The sequence below is a fragment of the Salmo trutta genome, chromosome 23 (genome assembly GCF_901001165.1).
Source record: "Salmo trutta chromosome 23, fSalTru1.1, whole genome shotgun sequence".
Lineage (NCBI taxonomy): Eukaryota > Metazoa > Chordata > Actinopteri > Salmoniformes > Salmonidae > Salmo > Salmo trutta.
Genome location: NC_042979.1, coordinates 4446660 through 4462307, shown reverse-complemented (window position 1 = coordinate 4462307; position 15648 = coordinate 4446660). Strand labels below are relative to the sequence as shown.

At 43.2% G+C, this 15648-nt stretch overlaps 1 protein-coding gene across 3 annotated transcripts in view; it reads left to right on the top strand.

Annotated features, from left to right (window-relative positions):
* The window catches only part of LOC115159121 (tyrosine-protein kinase JAK2), an 87075-nt gene that overhangs the window by 38188 nt on the left and 33239 nt on the right, over window positions 1-15648 (top strand). For all 3 annotated transcript variants that reach the window (XM_029708558.1, XM_029708556.1, XM_029708557.1), the window contains 2 exons: window positions 3342-3465; window positions 9286-9403. In XM_029708558.1, coding sequence (XP_029564418.1) covers window positions 3342-3465; window positions 9286-9403 — 242 coding nt within the window. The remainder of the gene's footprint in view (window positions 1-3341; window positions 3466-9285; window positions 9404-15648) is intronic.

The window sequence follows — 15648 nt, the reverse complement described above, 5'->3', positions numbered from 1 at the left end:
TACCTCCGTTTAGTTTGTGCGTTCAGAGCACTATCTAAAGGCATAACGTGCGAGCGCGGTACCAGAGACAAAGTCAAAATGTTCCATTACCGTACTTAGAAGCATGTCAAACGCTGTTTAAGATCAATCTTTATGGTATTTAATGTAAAATTGCGATAATATTCCAACCGGACAATAGCGTATTCATTCAAGGAGAAAAAGGAGGGGCGGGATCGAGCATATCCAATCCCTTTGTTGCCAGGCAGTCCACTCAGTGACTGAGCTCCTATTATCTGCCCAGTGACAGGAGAATGCTCAAACCACTTTCAGAAGGCTTTTAACAGCCAATGGAAGCCTTAGGAAGTGCAACGTAACCCCACAGATACTGTAGTTTCGAAAGGGACTAGAAAGAACTACAATTCTCAGATCCTCCACTTCCTGGTTGACTTTTTCTCAGGTTTTTGCCTGCCATATGAGTTCTGTTATACTCACAGACACCATTCAAACTGTTTTAGAAACTTCAGTGTTTTCTATCCAAATCTACTAATAATATGCATATTCTAGTTTATGGGCCAGAGAAGTAACCTGTTAAATTGGGTATGTTTTTCATCCGGGTGTGAAAATACTGCCCCCTAGCCCAGACAGGTTAACAAACTATAGTTTTGGAAAGTCGGTTAGGACATCTACTTCGTGAATGACACAAGTAATTTCTCAAACAATTGTTTACAGACAGATTATTTCACTTATAATTCACTGTATAACAATTCCAATGGGTCAGAAGAACCAAGCCGAAGAACACCATCCCAACCGTGAAGCACGGTGGTGTCAGCATCATGTTCTGGGGGTGCTTTGCTGCAGGAGGGACTTGTGCACTTCACAAAATAGATGGCATCATGAGGAAGAAAATGTATGTGGATATATTGAAGCAACATCTCAAGACATCAGTCAGGAATTTAAAGCTTGGTCGCAAATGGGTCTTCCAAATGGACAATGACCCAAGCATACTTTGAAAGTTGTGGCAAAATGGCTTAAGGACAACAAAGTCAAGGTATTGGAGTGGCCATCAAAGCCCTGACCTCAATCCCATAGAAAATTTGTGGGCAGAACTGAAAAAGCGTGTGTGTGAGCAAGGAGGCCTACAGACCTGACTCAGTTACACCATCTTTCAGGAGGAATGGGCCAAAATTCACCCAATTTATTTTGGGAAGCTTGTGGAAGGCTAGCTGAAACAATTGACCAAAGTTAAACAATTTACAGGCAATGCTACCAAATACTAATTGAGTGTATGTATACTTCTGACCCACTGGGAATGTGATGAAAGAAATAAAAGCTGAAATAAATCATTTTCTCTACTATTATTCTGACATTTCACATTCTTAAAATAAAGTGGTGATCCTAACTGACCTAAGACAGGGCATTTTTACTACGATTAAATGTCAGGAATTGTGAAAAACTGAGTTTAAATGTATTTGTGTAAGGTGTATGTAAACTTCTGACTTCAACTGTATGTATACACACACACTCTCTCTACTGGTCAAAAGTTTAGAACACCTACTCATTCAAATTTTTATTTTTACTATTTTCTACATTGTAAAATAATAGTGAAGACATCAAAACTACCTGCCCCAATGCATAGTGGCAACTGTAAAGTTTGGTGGAGGAGGAATAATGTTCTGGGTCTGTTTTTCATGGTTCGGGCTAGGGCCCTTAGTTCCAGTGAAGGGAAATCTTAACATTACAGCATCCAATAACATTTTAGACGATTCTTTGCTTACATTTTTGTGGCAACAGCTTGTGGAAGCCTGTTTCCTGTTTCAGCATAGAAATTGACTGGCCTTCACAGAGCCCTGACCTCAACCCCATTGAGCACCTTTGGGTTGAATTGGAATGCCGACTGCTAGCCCAGCCCTCATCGCCCAACATCAGTGTCCGACCAACTAATTATTTTGTGGCTGAATGGAAGCAAGTCCCCGCAGCAATGTTCCAACATCTAGTGGAAAGCCTTCCCAGAAGAGTGGAGGCTGTTATAACAGCAAAGGGGGGGACCAACTCCATATGAATGACGATGATTTTGGAATGAGATGTTCAACAAGCACTTTTTGGTGAAATAATCTGACGAAAATCCTTGCAGGATCGAAACGTTGTTTGTTTGTGAATAAAGGTACGTGGTGGAGTTTGAAGGCTCTTTTATACCTACTTTTTTCGGCCTTTTCACCCCACTGAAGGATGTGCGTTTGATCACACTTGACGACTACTGTCACTTTCCACTGGAATGTCTCGTCTCAAGCCTAAAATCCTAAACCCTCACAACCCCAATGCTTTTACAGTGACCATTTGGCCACCGCAACCCTGTTCGTGTAGGAGTGCTGATCTAGAATCAGCTTTGCCTTTAAAGACCCACTACGCTTCTACTCGAGGCTGCGTTGTAAATTATTTAAATCATGCCTGTCAGGCTGCGCAGGCGCCGAAGTTGCACACATACGTTTGTTGCTGTGAAACTTGCCTGTGAGGCAGCGTGCGTGCCAAAAGGACCTTCAAAATCTGCACACTGCCTGCCCCTTGTGGTGAAATTAAGAACTGCCATGAGATACATTTGCACATTTTAATTTTTTTATTTTATTTAATCTTTTATTTAACTAGGCAAGTCAGTTAAGAACACATTCTTATTTACTATGATAGGTCAAACTCTAACCAGGACAACGCTGGGCCAATTGTGCGCCGCGTTATGGAACTCCCAATCAAGGCCGGTTGTGATACAGCCTTGAATCGAACCAGGGTCTGTAGTGATGCCTCTAGCACTGAGATGCCGGGCCTTAGACCGCTGCACCACTCGGGAGCCCCAAATACAGGGCAAATACATGGTCATAGAAGATATTAATTATTCTAATAAAGGAAAAGTTACTTTGACAAAATAGGCATACAAAGACAAATGTAGCAAAGTGTGGAAATGATAGCAATTGAGTTAAGGAAATGCGGAAATTGGTAAAAATGCTGACATTTTTGATTGATTGAAGTTTGATTTGTTTTATACGGTTCAATCAAAAGAAAGCCCCATTAAAACCACACCCTAGGGTCATACACTACTCAAAGCATATTTTGAACTTTTATTATTAAAAAACATAACACACCATCAAAAATGAGACATATATTGTGATATAATATTTTGGCCATATCGCCCAGCCCAACGCTAGTCTATCGCAGGGCCTTCGCCCCAAATCCATCTCCTTAATGCTGTGTGTGCCAAGCAGAGAGGCATCAGGTCCCACTTTTTTAGTGTTTTCGTGTGACTCGACCAGGGATTGATGCCTATGGATATGTTTAGTGTCAATGTTTTTATTATTCTGTTCTCTCCTGTGTCCCAGGCCTGTCACCAATGTACTGCAGCCTATTTGGCCTGATGAGGGAGAGCGACCGCATGTGGTTCCCACCCAATCACATCCTCAAACTGGACGAATCAGCCAATGAAATGCTCCTCTTCAGAGTGAGGTAGGAACTAGGAAGTGGCATGGATTCAGGGGTCTAGCACTATTTATTTCTCTGTTGAAAAGAAAATATTTAGTTGGACTAGATTTATAAAAAAATATATAAAAAAATTGATGACATACAGTGGTAATTAAGTTTAATCAAAGTATCATTGTAATGTGGTATTATACACAATGTTCATTTATCTTCTATGACATCTTACTCTTTTGCTCAATCCCAATAACCCATCCCCTTTAGCCCTCCCCCTCCGTTTTGCGCTATCCCGCAAGTGGTATGTTGTGGGAGTGGTGTCCCAATTCAACTTTGAGCGAGGTGTAGTGCCTTTTCAGTCCTCTAGTTGACCCTCCAAACAATGTGAATCGAGTTGCTGACTTCCTACCGCAATAATGTCCATCTGCGGACTGAGGTTACTACATGGCGCCTACTATGCCTCGCTAAATGCCGCGGCCACTGCCATTGTGGCTGCTAGCGCGGTTTCAGGCCCAGACTGCAGCACAATAATAAGTGGCGGTAATGTACCAAAAACCCACCGAAGGAGGCTGCTAGCTAGCTAGGGGACACCGGTACACAGTGTCCTTCGCCCCCGCCTGCCGAGCACTGATTTCCCACAGTTATTTTAACGTTAAGCCGAGGGAGGTGGTTAGCTTGTGTAGCCAACCCAACTCTCGCGTGGCACTACCCTCGCCATAACATTAAAATAACTGCGGGAAAGCAGTGCTCGTCAGGTGGGGGCGAAGGACACTGTGCTGGTGTCCTAGCTAGCAGCCTCAATGGCATTGGGCGATGCATGTAGTGACGCATAGTGGGCGATGCATGTAGTAACCGCAGTATGCAGATAAACCCTACTCTCCTACGGAGTGGTTCTCAAAACTCCCAATGCTCGAATGTTGCTTCAGGAAAGATGGCTGATTTAAAAATACTAGTGTAATATTCATATGTGACTACATACTGAATTATAATTGGATGAATTTTACCGCCGTATCCTACTGTGCAGTTATTGGTTAAGACCACCCAGACGGTTAGGGCATGGTCAGTTGATCGTGGTTGGAGATAGGCGAACATGTAGTTGTAGCTAGTTAATAAAGAGTTATGTTAAGAAACATCCTGTAGTTCTACGTTTTATTATTTTGTACAAAGCGTACAAAACAAGACATGGCGTCAGAGTAAATGGTCTTAAAAGATGGATTTTTCTGGAGTTCCTTCACCTCGAATGGACTGGGAGTCTACAAACTTACCCGATGCATGGCGTAAGTGCAAACAGCATGTGGAGCTAATGTTCACGGGTCCTCTGAAGGCAAGAGGAGAAGAGGAAAAGTGTAGCTACCTGCTCCTCTGGATCGGTGAAAAAGGGAGAGATATTTACAACACATGTACACTTACCGAGGCTGAATCAAAGGTACTGAAAACATACTACGATCGTTTTGAAGCATATGTTGTGCCGGAGACTAATACAATTTTCGCTAGGTACAAATTCCATGAGAAAGTACAGGGAGCTAGCGAGTCTTTTGAACAGTTTGGGACTGAGCTGCGTCTGCTTGTGAAAGACTGTGATTATGCAAACAAGGATGAGATGGTCAGGGACCGTATTGTATTTGGAATACACTCACCGCGAGTGAGAGAGAAACTTTTGAATATTGGGTCTGAGCTAACGCTGGACAAAGCTATCGACATAGCCAGATCTCACGAGCTTGCACAGGCTCAGATGAAAACCATTTCGCGCGGCAGCACGAGCGCATCACGTGAACAAGCAGTGCACGCAGTCAGGTAGACATCAAAGCACACCTCCGGTGCCCAGAGAGCGCGTTTCAGAACGGAGAGAGACATAACTCCAAAACAGAGCGACACAGACTCAAAACGCCCCAAAACATGTGGATATTGTGGATACAAAGTGCATGGCGAACAAGGAAATTGCCCAGCTAAAGGCATACAGTGTACTAAATGTGGTAAATGGAATCACTTTGCAAAAGTGTGCAGCGCTTACCGTGGAAAAACAGTACACACAGTAAGTGAAGATGAAATGTCAATCAAAGAGTCAGATGATGTACTGTTTATTGATTCAGTGACACAGAAAAGTCACATATCAGAGACAGAGCAAGCCTTTGCTGACATTGAGATAGGAACACAAGGCACAAAGCTAAAGTTCAAACTAGACACTGGTGCACAAGTAAACATTATTCCTCTGAATAAGTACCGCAGCTTGACATCTGAGTGCGAGCTACAGCCCACCATGCGCAGACTGACTGGTTATGGTGGTGAACAGCTCCCAGTAAAAGGCACATGCACTTTCAAATGCAAATACAAGGAAAGTGACATGATGTTGGACTTTTACGTTGTTGACACTAGAGCACCTGCAGTGCTAGGTCTTAAAGCATGTTTAGACATGGACCTCATCAAGCTAGTTTTATCAGTAACAGCACCAGTAGAGACAGAAAATGTACTGGAGGAGTTTGCTGATGTCTTTACAGGAATAGGATTATTCCCAGAAGAATGTACCATTCACCTTGACCCAGACGCAACCCCTGTGGTCTACCCACCGAGAAAGATTCCCCTTGCTCTCCGTGCCCGTCTGAAGAAAGAGTTGGAGAGCATGGAGCAATCTGACATAGTCACCAAGGTTACAGAACCGACTGACTGGGTAAACGCGTTAGTGGTGGTGGAGAAACCACGCACAGGCAAGCTCCGAGTATGCCTCGACCCAAGAGACTTGAACAAGGCTATCAAACGGCCCCATTACCCTTTACCGACGCTAGATGGTATCACACACAAGCTAGCGGGAGCACACTACTTCTGTGTCATGGACGCTAGATCAGGCTACTGGGCTATCAAGCTCACAGAAGAGTCATCTAAGCTCACAACATTCAACACACTGTTTGGACGCTACAGGTTCCGTCGCCTGCCTTTTGGGATTATCTCAGCCCAAGACGAGTTTCAGCGAAAGATCGACGAAGTGTATGAAGGCCTCGACGGAGTTGTGGCAATTGTGGACGACATCCTTGTTTATGGTCGAACCAAAGAGGAGCACGACCGAAACCTCCGCGCGATGCTGCAAAGGTCCCGCGAGAGAGGAGTCCGGCTCAACTCCGAGAAGAGCACAGTCAGCGCTACAGAGGTCAGCTACTTCGGACATCTTCTCACAGCGACTGGAATCAAGCCGGATCCACAGAAGATCTCAGCCATAAAAGAAATGGAGCCACCAAAGAACCGTGCAGAGCTGGAAACAGTGCTTGGCATGGTCAACTACTTAGCCAAGTTCGCACCCAGCCTCTCCAATGCTAATGCACCCCTGCGTCAACTGCTAAAGCAGTCCAGTGAGTTTCTTTGGGACAAGCAACACGACATTGCTTTCCAGAATGTGAAAGACTTGATCACCAGAGAATCCTTGCCTACTACGACCCCAACAAAGAGCTCAGACTCCAAGTGGACGCGTCGAAGTATGGACTAGGTGCAGTGCTACTGCAAGAAGGAAAGCCCATCGGCTACGCTTCCAAATCTCTCACAGACTGTGAAATCAACTACGCTCAAATCGAAAAGGAGCTCTATGCCATTCTGTTCGGATGTAAACGTTTCCATCAGTACGTATATGGACGACAAGTCATTGTGGAATCCGACTACAAGCCCCTTGAGTCAATCATGAGGAAACCACTAGCTGCAGCCCCGCCAAGGCTACAGAGAATGATCCTTCAACTACAAAAATACGACTTCACAGTCACTCACCGTCCAGGCAAAGACATCCCTGTCGCAGACACACTCTCCAGGAAGTTTCTTACCTACAAGGACAGCGGCCTCAGTGAGGGCATGGACATGCAAGTGCACACTGTGTACAGCAACTTACCAGTTAGTGACACAAAACTGAAGGAGATCCAAGCAGAAACAGGAAAGGACTCTCAACTCACACAGCTGAGGGAAGTCATACAGGATGGATGGCCTGAGGAGAGGAGAAAATGCCCTCAGAGCGTCTCAGAATTCTGGAACCATCGTGATGAACTATCACAGATCAACGGAATCATTTTCAAAGGAGAGAAAATCATTATTCCTACCAGTCTCAGAGAAGAGATTTTGACAAAGATCCATGCTGGACACATGGGCATGGAAAAGTGCAAACAGAGAGCACGGGACATTATGTTTTGGCCTGGAATGTGCAAACAAATAGAGGACATTGTTGGTAGATGCGCCATCTGTCTTGAACGACGCCCCTCAAACACCAAAGAGCCAATGTTACCTCACTGTATCCCAGACCGACCCTGGCAGGTCGTGGCAACCGATCTGTTCACCTGGAACAACGAGGACTACATCGTAACAGTGGACTACTACAGCAGATACTTCGAACTTGACAAGCTTCACAGCACCACATCTGCAGCTGTGATACACAAGCTGAAAGCAGCCTTTGCCAGGCATGGCATTGTAGAGACTTTAATATCTGACAATGGGCCCTGTTACAAATCAAATGAGTTTGAATCCTTCACAAAAGCATGGGAGTTCACACGTCACCACAAGCCCACATTACCCTCAAAGTAATGGCCTTGCTGAAAAATCTGTGCAGATTTGCTAAATCACTCATGGACAAAGCAAAAGCAGACAAGAGAGACCCCTACCTCAGTGCTCAAAAAAGCACCTTATAGTTGAAGACTCTTCTTTGAGCCAGAAAAGTGCATTGCGGATAAAAAGACATGTACGTATGGATGTATAGCCGATCTGTGTATGGACCCTAAAACATTTGGTATAAATATTAGTTCAGTAACAGTGGTTTTAATTGTTCTACAATGATTCTACTGGTTAATCGTTAATCCTTAAAAAAATTGCAGAAAATGCCTGTGTGAAGGAAATGTGACTGTTGTAGCGGTATTTATTAGAGAGGGGTAAAGATAAAGATTTTGTTGGGGCGCCAGGCAGGTATTAACCATGCTGAAAGGAAAAGAGTAGAATAGAGAGTACCACTACCAGACCCACACACATCAGCAGAAGAAACTGCCTAGAGTGTAGCCTGTTTACCAGATAGCCAGTGGAGAGAAAAGAGAAGACACACCATATAAAACCCACATCACAGCACAGGGGTAACCCCACCAATAATACCTCATATTATAATAATAATAATAATAATAATGGCAGTGCAATTGAACGGCAACTTCATAGAAACAATCTACAAGAAAGAACCCAGTCATCACTAGAGGATTTGCAATAATCTGTATTACCTTCCAGTGGAGGAGTGCAGAGGGTATGAATGTGGGGGGTTTTCATTGACAAAACAAAGGCCTTAAAAATGCCCACAATCTTCTCGGCCACATGTCAACATGTCACATGTCAAACTGCTATTATGGAATGAAAGTCCTACTCCACATTGAACCACAGCCAGAGGATGTGTCCGGGCACTTTGTTGTTTTGCTGTTCTCATTTGTTGCTGATGCGGTAAATACGTATTTGTTGCATAGGAAATTTAAGGAAAGCTATTACTGCAGCCTGTACAGGCTAGTCATCTTTTGCGTGGTAGGCTATCCATTGGCTGCTTTTAATTTATCGCTCTAACCACTAGTTGCTCCGTTTTCATGTGCCACTCCCCCACCGAGGGACACATGAAAACAAGGTGAGGGAAACTAGTGGTAGAGTGATAAATAACCCTAGGGAATGGGACATCACTTCATCACTCGCGCACATCTGATCGTAGCTTGTTGGGATGGATCCCTTACTGAGCCCGTATTTTTTCCTTTTCTCTTACTACCCTGTTTCTTCTCTCTCTCTCTCTCTCTCTCTCTCTCTCTCTCTCTCTCTCTCTCTCTCTCTCTCTCTCTCTCTCTCTCTCTCTCTCTCTCTCTCTCTATCTCTATCTAGGTACTACTTCCCTGGCTGGTATAACAACAGAGTCTCCTGTGCCCACCGCTATGGGGTCAACAAAGGACTGGAGAGCCCAGTCTTCGACGACACCGTCATGTCCTACCTCTTTGCTCAGGTTAGTCTTCACTTCGGCATTATTTTTGCCTGGTTTGTTTTCAGTCTGGTAGAGTGAAATTCATAAAGAGTCTCAGGGTAGGAGTGCTAATCTAGGATCAGCTTTAAATGAATCGGCTCTTCTACTCAGAGTTGCTTTGTAAATATGGGCTCTGACCAGACCATATAGGCTACATTTGGGGGAATGGTTTCTATAAGCAAAGCACCTGTCAGCGAGGCTGTAGAGCTTGTGTTGTGTAAATCATTGCTTAATGGTGGGTGGGTGGGTGGGTGGGTGGGTGGTAGGGTACTGAAGAAAGGGGAAGTGATATTGGGAGGCAGGGTGAGGCGCACAGTGGTGGAACCTGTGTTTTTTATGTGTTTCTGTGAGAATGTGTGTGCGCTTCCTCACGTTTTTACAATGTCTATGTGAGGATATGTGAACCAGGGGGCCCTTTGACTTTATCTCCGCTTATCCTTTTGACTTTACTATGAGAGAATATGCTGTCATTTAAGGGGCAATACGCATATAAATAATATAATATAAATAAATGATATACACTCATTGATTCTTGAAGAATATAACTTAGAGATGACTCATGAGCTTAGTTAAACTTTCGTACATCAGAATCCAAAATATAAGCTTGTTTTACCCAATGTTTGTAAAAATTGTAAATCTAAATAAACACTAGCTTCAAAATATGCTTAAAACTATAATTCTGATTACCTTGGATAGTCAGTGCTTGCATCAATTACACTGTCTATGAATTTAAGAGTGGTTACATTTCTCCTGGCCTTTTTACCAGAACAGAGGTGGGATGTGCTTTGTTATTGTTTCAACTGCGGATTGCCCCTTAAGTCTGTAGTGTTAGGTTCTACATTTCTGGTACGAATTCCAGTTTTAGTTGATATCATCCACAGAGAATATAGAAAGTGAAACTGGACTGGCCATAGTTCTAATCTGAGTATGTGAACGGAGCTGGAGCAGAGCGGGCCCAATTTGACTGGAGCGCAGAGCGAGATTTCCAAAGGCTGAAGCATTAGCCTTCTCGCCCTATCCAATTTTGCTCAAATAGCGCTCCAGTAGCCCTCACTTCACAAGCTCGGGGCATGCCCAGCATCCATTTGTAGTCTACTTGTGTGCTGCTATAGCCCCTTGCTTTAGCTACTGTCAAGGAGTTCGCTAACAAATGTCATAAAGAAACTAGTAAAACACAGTTGCAAAATCAAGGTGACTTACAAAGATGAGGACCAAGAGAGGCAGTGAAGTGATGTCATGTCCACAACTAAAGAGTCATTCTGGAATCTGAAAAGAGACATATCCCGAGAGCATGATGGTGTACTTACTACCGATGTTCCCTCTAAGCTGCGTGCGTGTGCTTCCGTGCGCCCCCAGGACTGCCGCGCAGAAGAAATGCCATGCCTCACAGAGACGCAAGAGATTGACCTTCACTGAGTTCGCCTCATTAGTTTGCACTATATAGACCCCAATTAGTCGACTGGTTGATTGTTTAGTCATTAGACTGTTGGTCGACAGGTCTTCCCTGTGGCTTAGTTGGTAGAGCATGGTGTTTGCAACGCCAGCATGGTGTGTGCAACGCCAAGGTTGTGGGTTCGATACCCTCGGGGGGCCAGTACAAAAAAATAAAAAAAGTTTTTTTAAATGCATGAAAAGAAATGTATGCATTCACTACTGTAAGTCGCTCTGGATAAGAGCGTCTGCTAAATGACTAAAATGTAAATGTAAAAATGTCGACCTAGATTGTTTTAGTCAAGTGTGTGTGTGTGTGTGTGTGTGTGTGTGTGTGTGTGTGTGTGTGTGTGTGTGTGTGTGTGTGTGTGTGTGTGTGTGTGTACATACACACACACACACCTTAGCCAAATACATTTAAACTCAGTTTTTCACAATTCCTGACATTTAATCCTAGTAAAAATTCCCTGTCTTAGGTCAGTTAGGATCACCACTTCATTTTAAGAATGTGAAATGTCAGAATATTAGTAGAGTGATTTTATTTCGGCTTTTATTTCTTTCATCACATTCCCAGTGGGTCAGAAGTTTACATACACTCAATTAGTATTTGGTAAAATTGCCTTTAAATTGTTTAACTTGGGTCAAACGTTTTGGAAAGCCTTCCACAAGCTTCCCACAATAAGTTGGGGGAATTTTGGCCCATTCCTCCTGACAGCTGGTGTAACTGAGTCAGGTTTGTAGGCCTCCTTGCTCGCACACGCTTTTTCAATTCTGCCCACAAATTTTCTATAGGATTGAGGTCAGGGCTTTGTGATGGCCGCTCCAATACCTTGACTTTGTTGTCCTTAAGCCATTTTGCCACAACTTTGGAAGTATGCTTGGGGTCATTGTCCATTTGGAAGACCCATTTGCGACCAAGCTTTAACTTCCTGACTGATGTCTTGAGATGTTGCTTCAATATATCCACATAATTTTCTCCCTCATGATGCCATCTATTTTGTGAAGTGCACCAGTCCCTCCTGCAGCAAAGCACCCCCACAACATGATGCTGCCACCCCGTGCTTCACGGTTGGGATGGTGTTCTTCGGCTTGCAAGCATCCCCCTTTTTTCTCCAAACATAACAATGGTCATTATGGCCAAACAGTTCTATTTTTGTTTCATCAGACCAGAGGACATTTCTCCAAAAAGTATGGTCTTAGTCCCCATGTGCAGTTGCAAACCGTAGTCTGGCTTTTTTTATGGCGGTTTTGGAGCAGTGGCTTCTTCCTTGCTGAGCAGCCTTTCAGGTTATGTCGATATAGGACTCGTTTTACTGTGGATATAGATACTTTGTACCTGTTTTCTCCAGCATCTTCACAAGGTCCTTTGCTGTTGTTCTGGGATTGATGTGCACTTTTTGCACCAAAGTACGTTCATCTCTAGGAGACAGAACGCGCCTCCTTCCTGAGCGCTATGGCGGCTGCGTGGTCCCATGGTGTTTATACTTGAGTACTATTGTTTGTACAGATGAACGTGGTACATTCAGGTGTTTGGAAATTGCTCCCAAGGATGAACCAGACTTGTGGAGGGCTACAATTTTTTTTCTGAGGTCTTGGCTGATTTCTTTTGATTTTCCCATGAGGTCAAGCAAAGACGCACTGAGTTTGAAGGTAGGCCTTGAAATACATCCACAGGTACACCTCCAATTGACTCAAATGATGTCAATTAGCTATCAGAAGCTTCTAAAGCCATGACATCACTTTCTGGAATTTTCCAAGCTGTTTAAAGGCACAGTCAACTTAGTGTATGTAAACTTCTGACCCACTGGAATTGTGATACAGTGAGTTATAAGTGAAATAATCTGTCTATAAACAATTGTTGGAAAAATTACTTGTGTCATGCACAAAGTAGATGTCCTAACCGACTTGCCAAAACTAAGTTTTAGAACACCTACCCATTCAAGGGTTTTTCTTAGTTTTTACTATTTTCTACTTTGTAGACATTAAAACTATGGAATCATGTAGTAACCAAAAAAGTGTTAAGCAAATAAAATATATTTTTATATTTGAGATTCTTCAAAGTAGCCACCCTTTGCCTTCATTACAGCTTTGCACACTCTTGGCATTCTCTCAACCAGCTTCACGAGATAGTCACCTGGAAGCATGTCAATTAATTAATTTGTGGAATTTCTTTCCTTAATGCATTTGAGCCAATCAATTGTGTTGTGACAAGGTAGGGGTGGTATACAGAAGATAGCCCTATTTGGTAAAAGACCAAGTTCATATTTTGGCAAGAACTGCTCAAATTAGCAAAGAGAAACGACAGTCCGTCATTACTTAAAGACATGGTCAGTCAATACTGAACATTTCAAGAACTTTGAAAGTTTCTTCAAGTGCAGTCGCAAAAACCATCAAACGCTATGATGAAACTGGCTCTCATGAGGACCGCCACAGGAAAGGAAGACCCAGAGTTAAGTTCATTAGAGTTACCAGCCTCAAAAATTGCAGCCCAAATAAAGGCTTCACAGAGTTCTAGTAACAGACACATCTCAACATCAACTGTTCAGAGGAGACTGCATGAATCAGGCCATGGTCGAATTGCTGCAAAGAAACCACTACTAAAGGACACCAATAATAAGAAGAGACTTGCTTGGGCCAAGAAACACGAGCAATGGACATTAGACCTGTGGAAATGTGTCCTTTGGTTTGGAGTCCAAATTTGAGATTTTTGGCTTCAACCGCCGTGTCTTTGTGAGTCTCGGTGTGGGTGAACGGATCATTTCCACATGTGTATTTCCCACCGCAAAACATGGAGGAGGAGGTGTTATGGTGTGGGGGTGCTTTGCTGGTGACACTGATTTATTTAGAATTCAAGGCACACTGCATTCTGCAGCGATACTACAACCCATCTGGTTTGCGCTTAGTGGGACTATCATTTATTTTTCAACAGGACAATGACCCAACACACATCCAGGCTGTGTAAGAGCTATTTGACCATAAAGGAGAGTGATGGAGTGCTGCTTCAGATGACCTGGCCTCCACAACCCCCTGACATCAACCAAATTGAGATGGTTTGGGATGAGTTGGACTGCAGCGTGAAGCAAAAGCAGCCAACAAGTGCTCGGCATATGTGGGAACTCCTTCAAGACTGTTGGAAAATCATTCCAGGTGAAGCTGGTTGAGAGAATGCCAAGAGTGTGCAAAGCTGTCATCAAGGCAAAGGTTGGCTATTTGACAAATCTTTTTTGATTTGTTTAACACTTTTTTTGATTACTACATGATTCCATATGTGTTATTTCATAGTTTTGATGTCTTTACTATTATTCTACAATGTAGAAAATAGTAAAAAATAAAGTACCAGTCAAAAGGCTGGACACACCTACTCATTCAAGGGTTGTTCTTTATTTTTACTATTTTCTACATTGTGGAATAATAGTGAAGACATCCAAACAATGGATGCAGTTTTGAGATAAAGGAAAACCCTTGAATGAGTAGGTGTGTCCAAACTTTTGACTGGTACTGTATATATTTGTGCCCATCTCATTGAGCTAATCCATTGCAGAGGAATAGACTAAAAGCCAATTTATGCTTGATTCGAAAATGTGGTCGGAGTCTCCATATGGAGGGTGCGATGCAATTGCGGAGCCTCCAGAGGCATGCAGAGGCCAAATCGAGCTCTACCGCGTCTTCATGCCCCTCCCAAATGTTGTAACAATGCGGAGAACTCTGTATAGCTCTGCATTGACATGAGTGGTTGATGGTAGGTGGGGGTGGTACATCCTGTATAAACTCAAACTCACTTCCTTGACAACCGCTTTGCACTGCTCCGCGAAGCGCAAGAAGTATGAATATCACCGCAAATGCTGCATGGCCTATACAGACGTCGGATTGACCATGCGCCCAGATGCGCAATGCTCTTTCTTTCCATAATGTTCTCTCTCCAGCACATTCATAATTTCATAACTTCATTGTGTGAATTGTTTGCGTTTGATTGTTAGTGTATATCAATTCTCCATTACATATATCGCCAGTAGTACATTTACCGTTAATTCCAATCATGTGTAGGTAATCCTTTCTAACACAGCTTTTCTGAAAGATGTCATGTAGTAGAACTGCATAAGTGCTGCTCTCCACTTTCTGGAGGACCGAGTTTTGAAATCTGTGGAATTAGAGTATGATAGTTAAGGAGGTGGAGAAAATTCTGCCGTTTGATTACAAATATGCAGACGAGTCGAAAAGAGAACACACAGAAGACTGTATAAAACACCTGGCTCCGGATTACATCTTCAAACTAAGGGCAAACATGACATCTGTGACAGAGAGGGAGAAGCGTCCATCCATGTATAAGGGTAAGATGGTCTAGCTAGCTACATTTTCAGATATTACATGTTTCTAATTTTGTCAGTCGTTTTCATTTCAAGTTGGTGTACTGTTAGCTAGCTAGCTAACATTAGCTGGCTGGCTCGCTAGCTAACGTTACGTGTATGATCTGTGTTGTAATATTTGTATCTCAGTTAGCTTGCTAACATTGAACCTGGTTGGTTAGCTACTTGCAGATTCATACATTATGAGTTTAGATTATGGTTCATTGTTTAGCTAGCTACATGTCTAAACAAAAGACTCTACTATGCAAGTAACCATTTCAATAGAATGGTCATGATGTCACTACAACAACTGTCGATAGACGTAGCTGGTAAATTCGCTCTGGCTATCTACTCCGATTTCAGAGCACTCTTGTCTGAGTGTGCCAGAGAGCAGAATAACTGACACATTTACGAACGCTCAACACCTGTTGAATATGACCGGTGTCGTGCAGC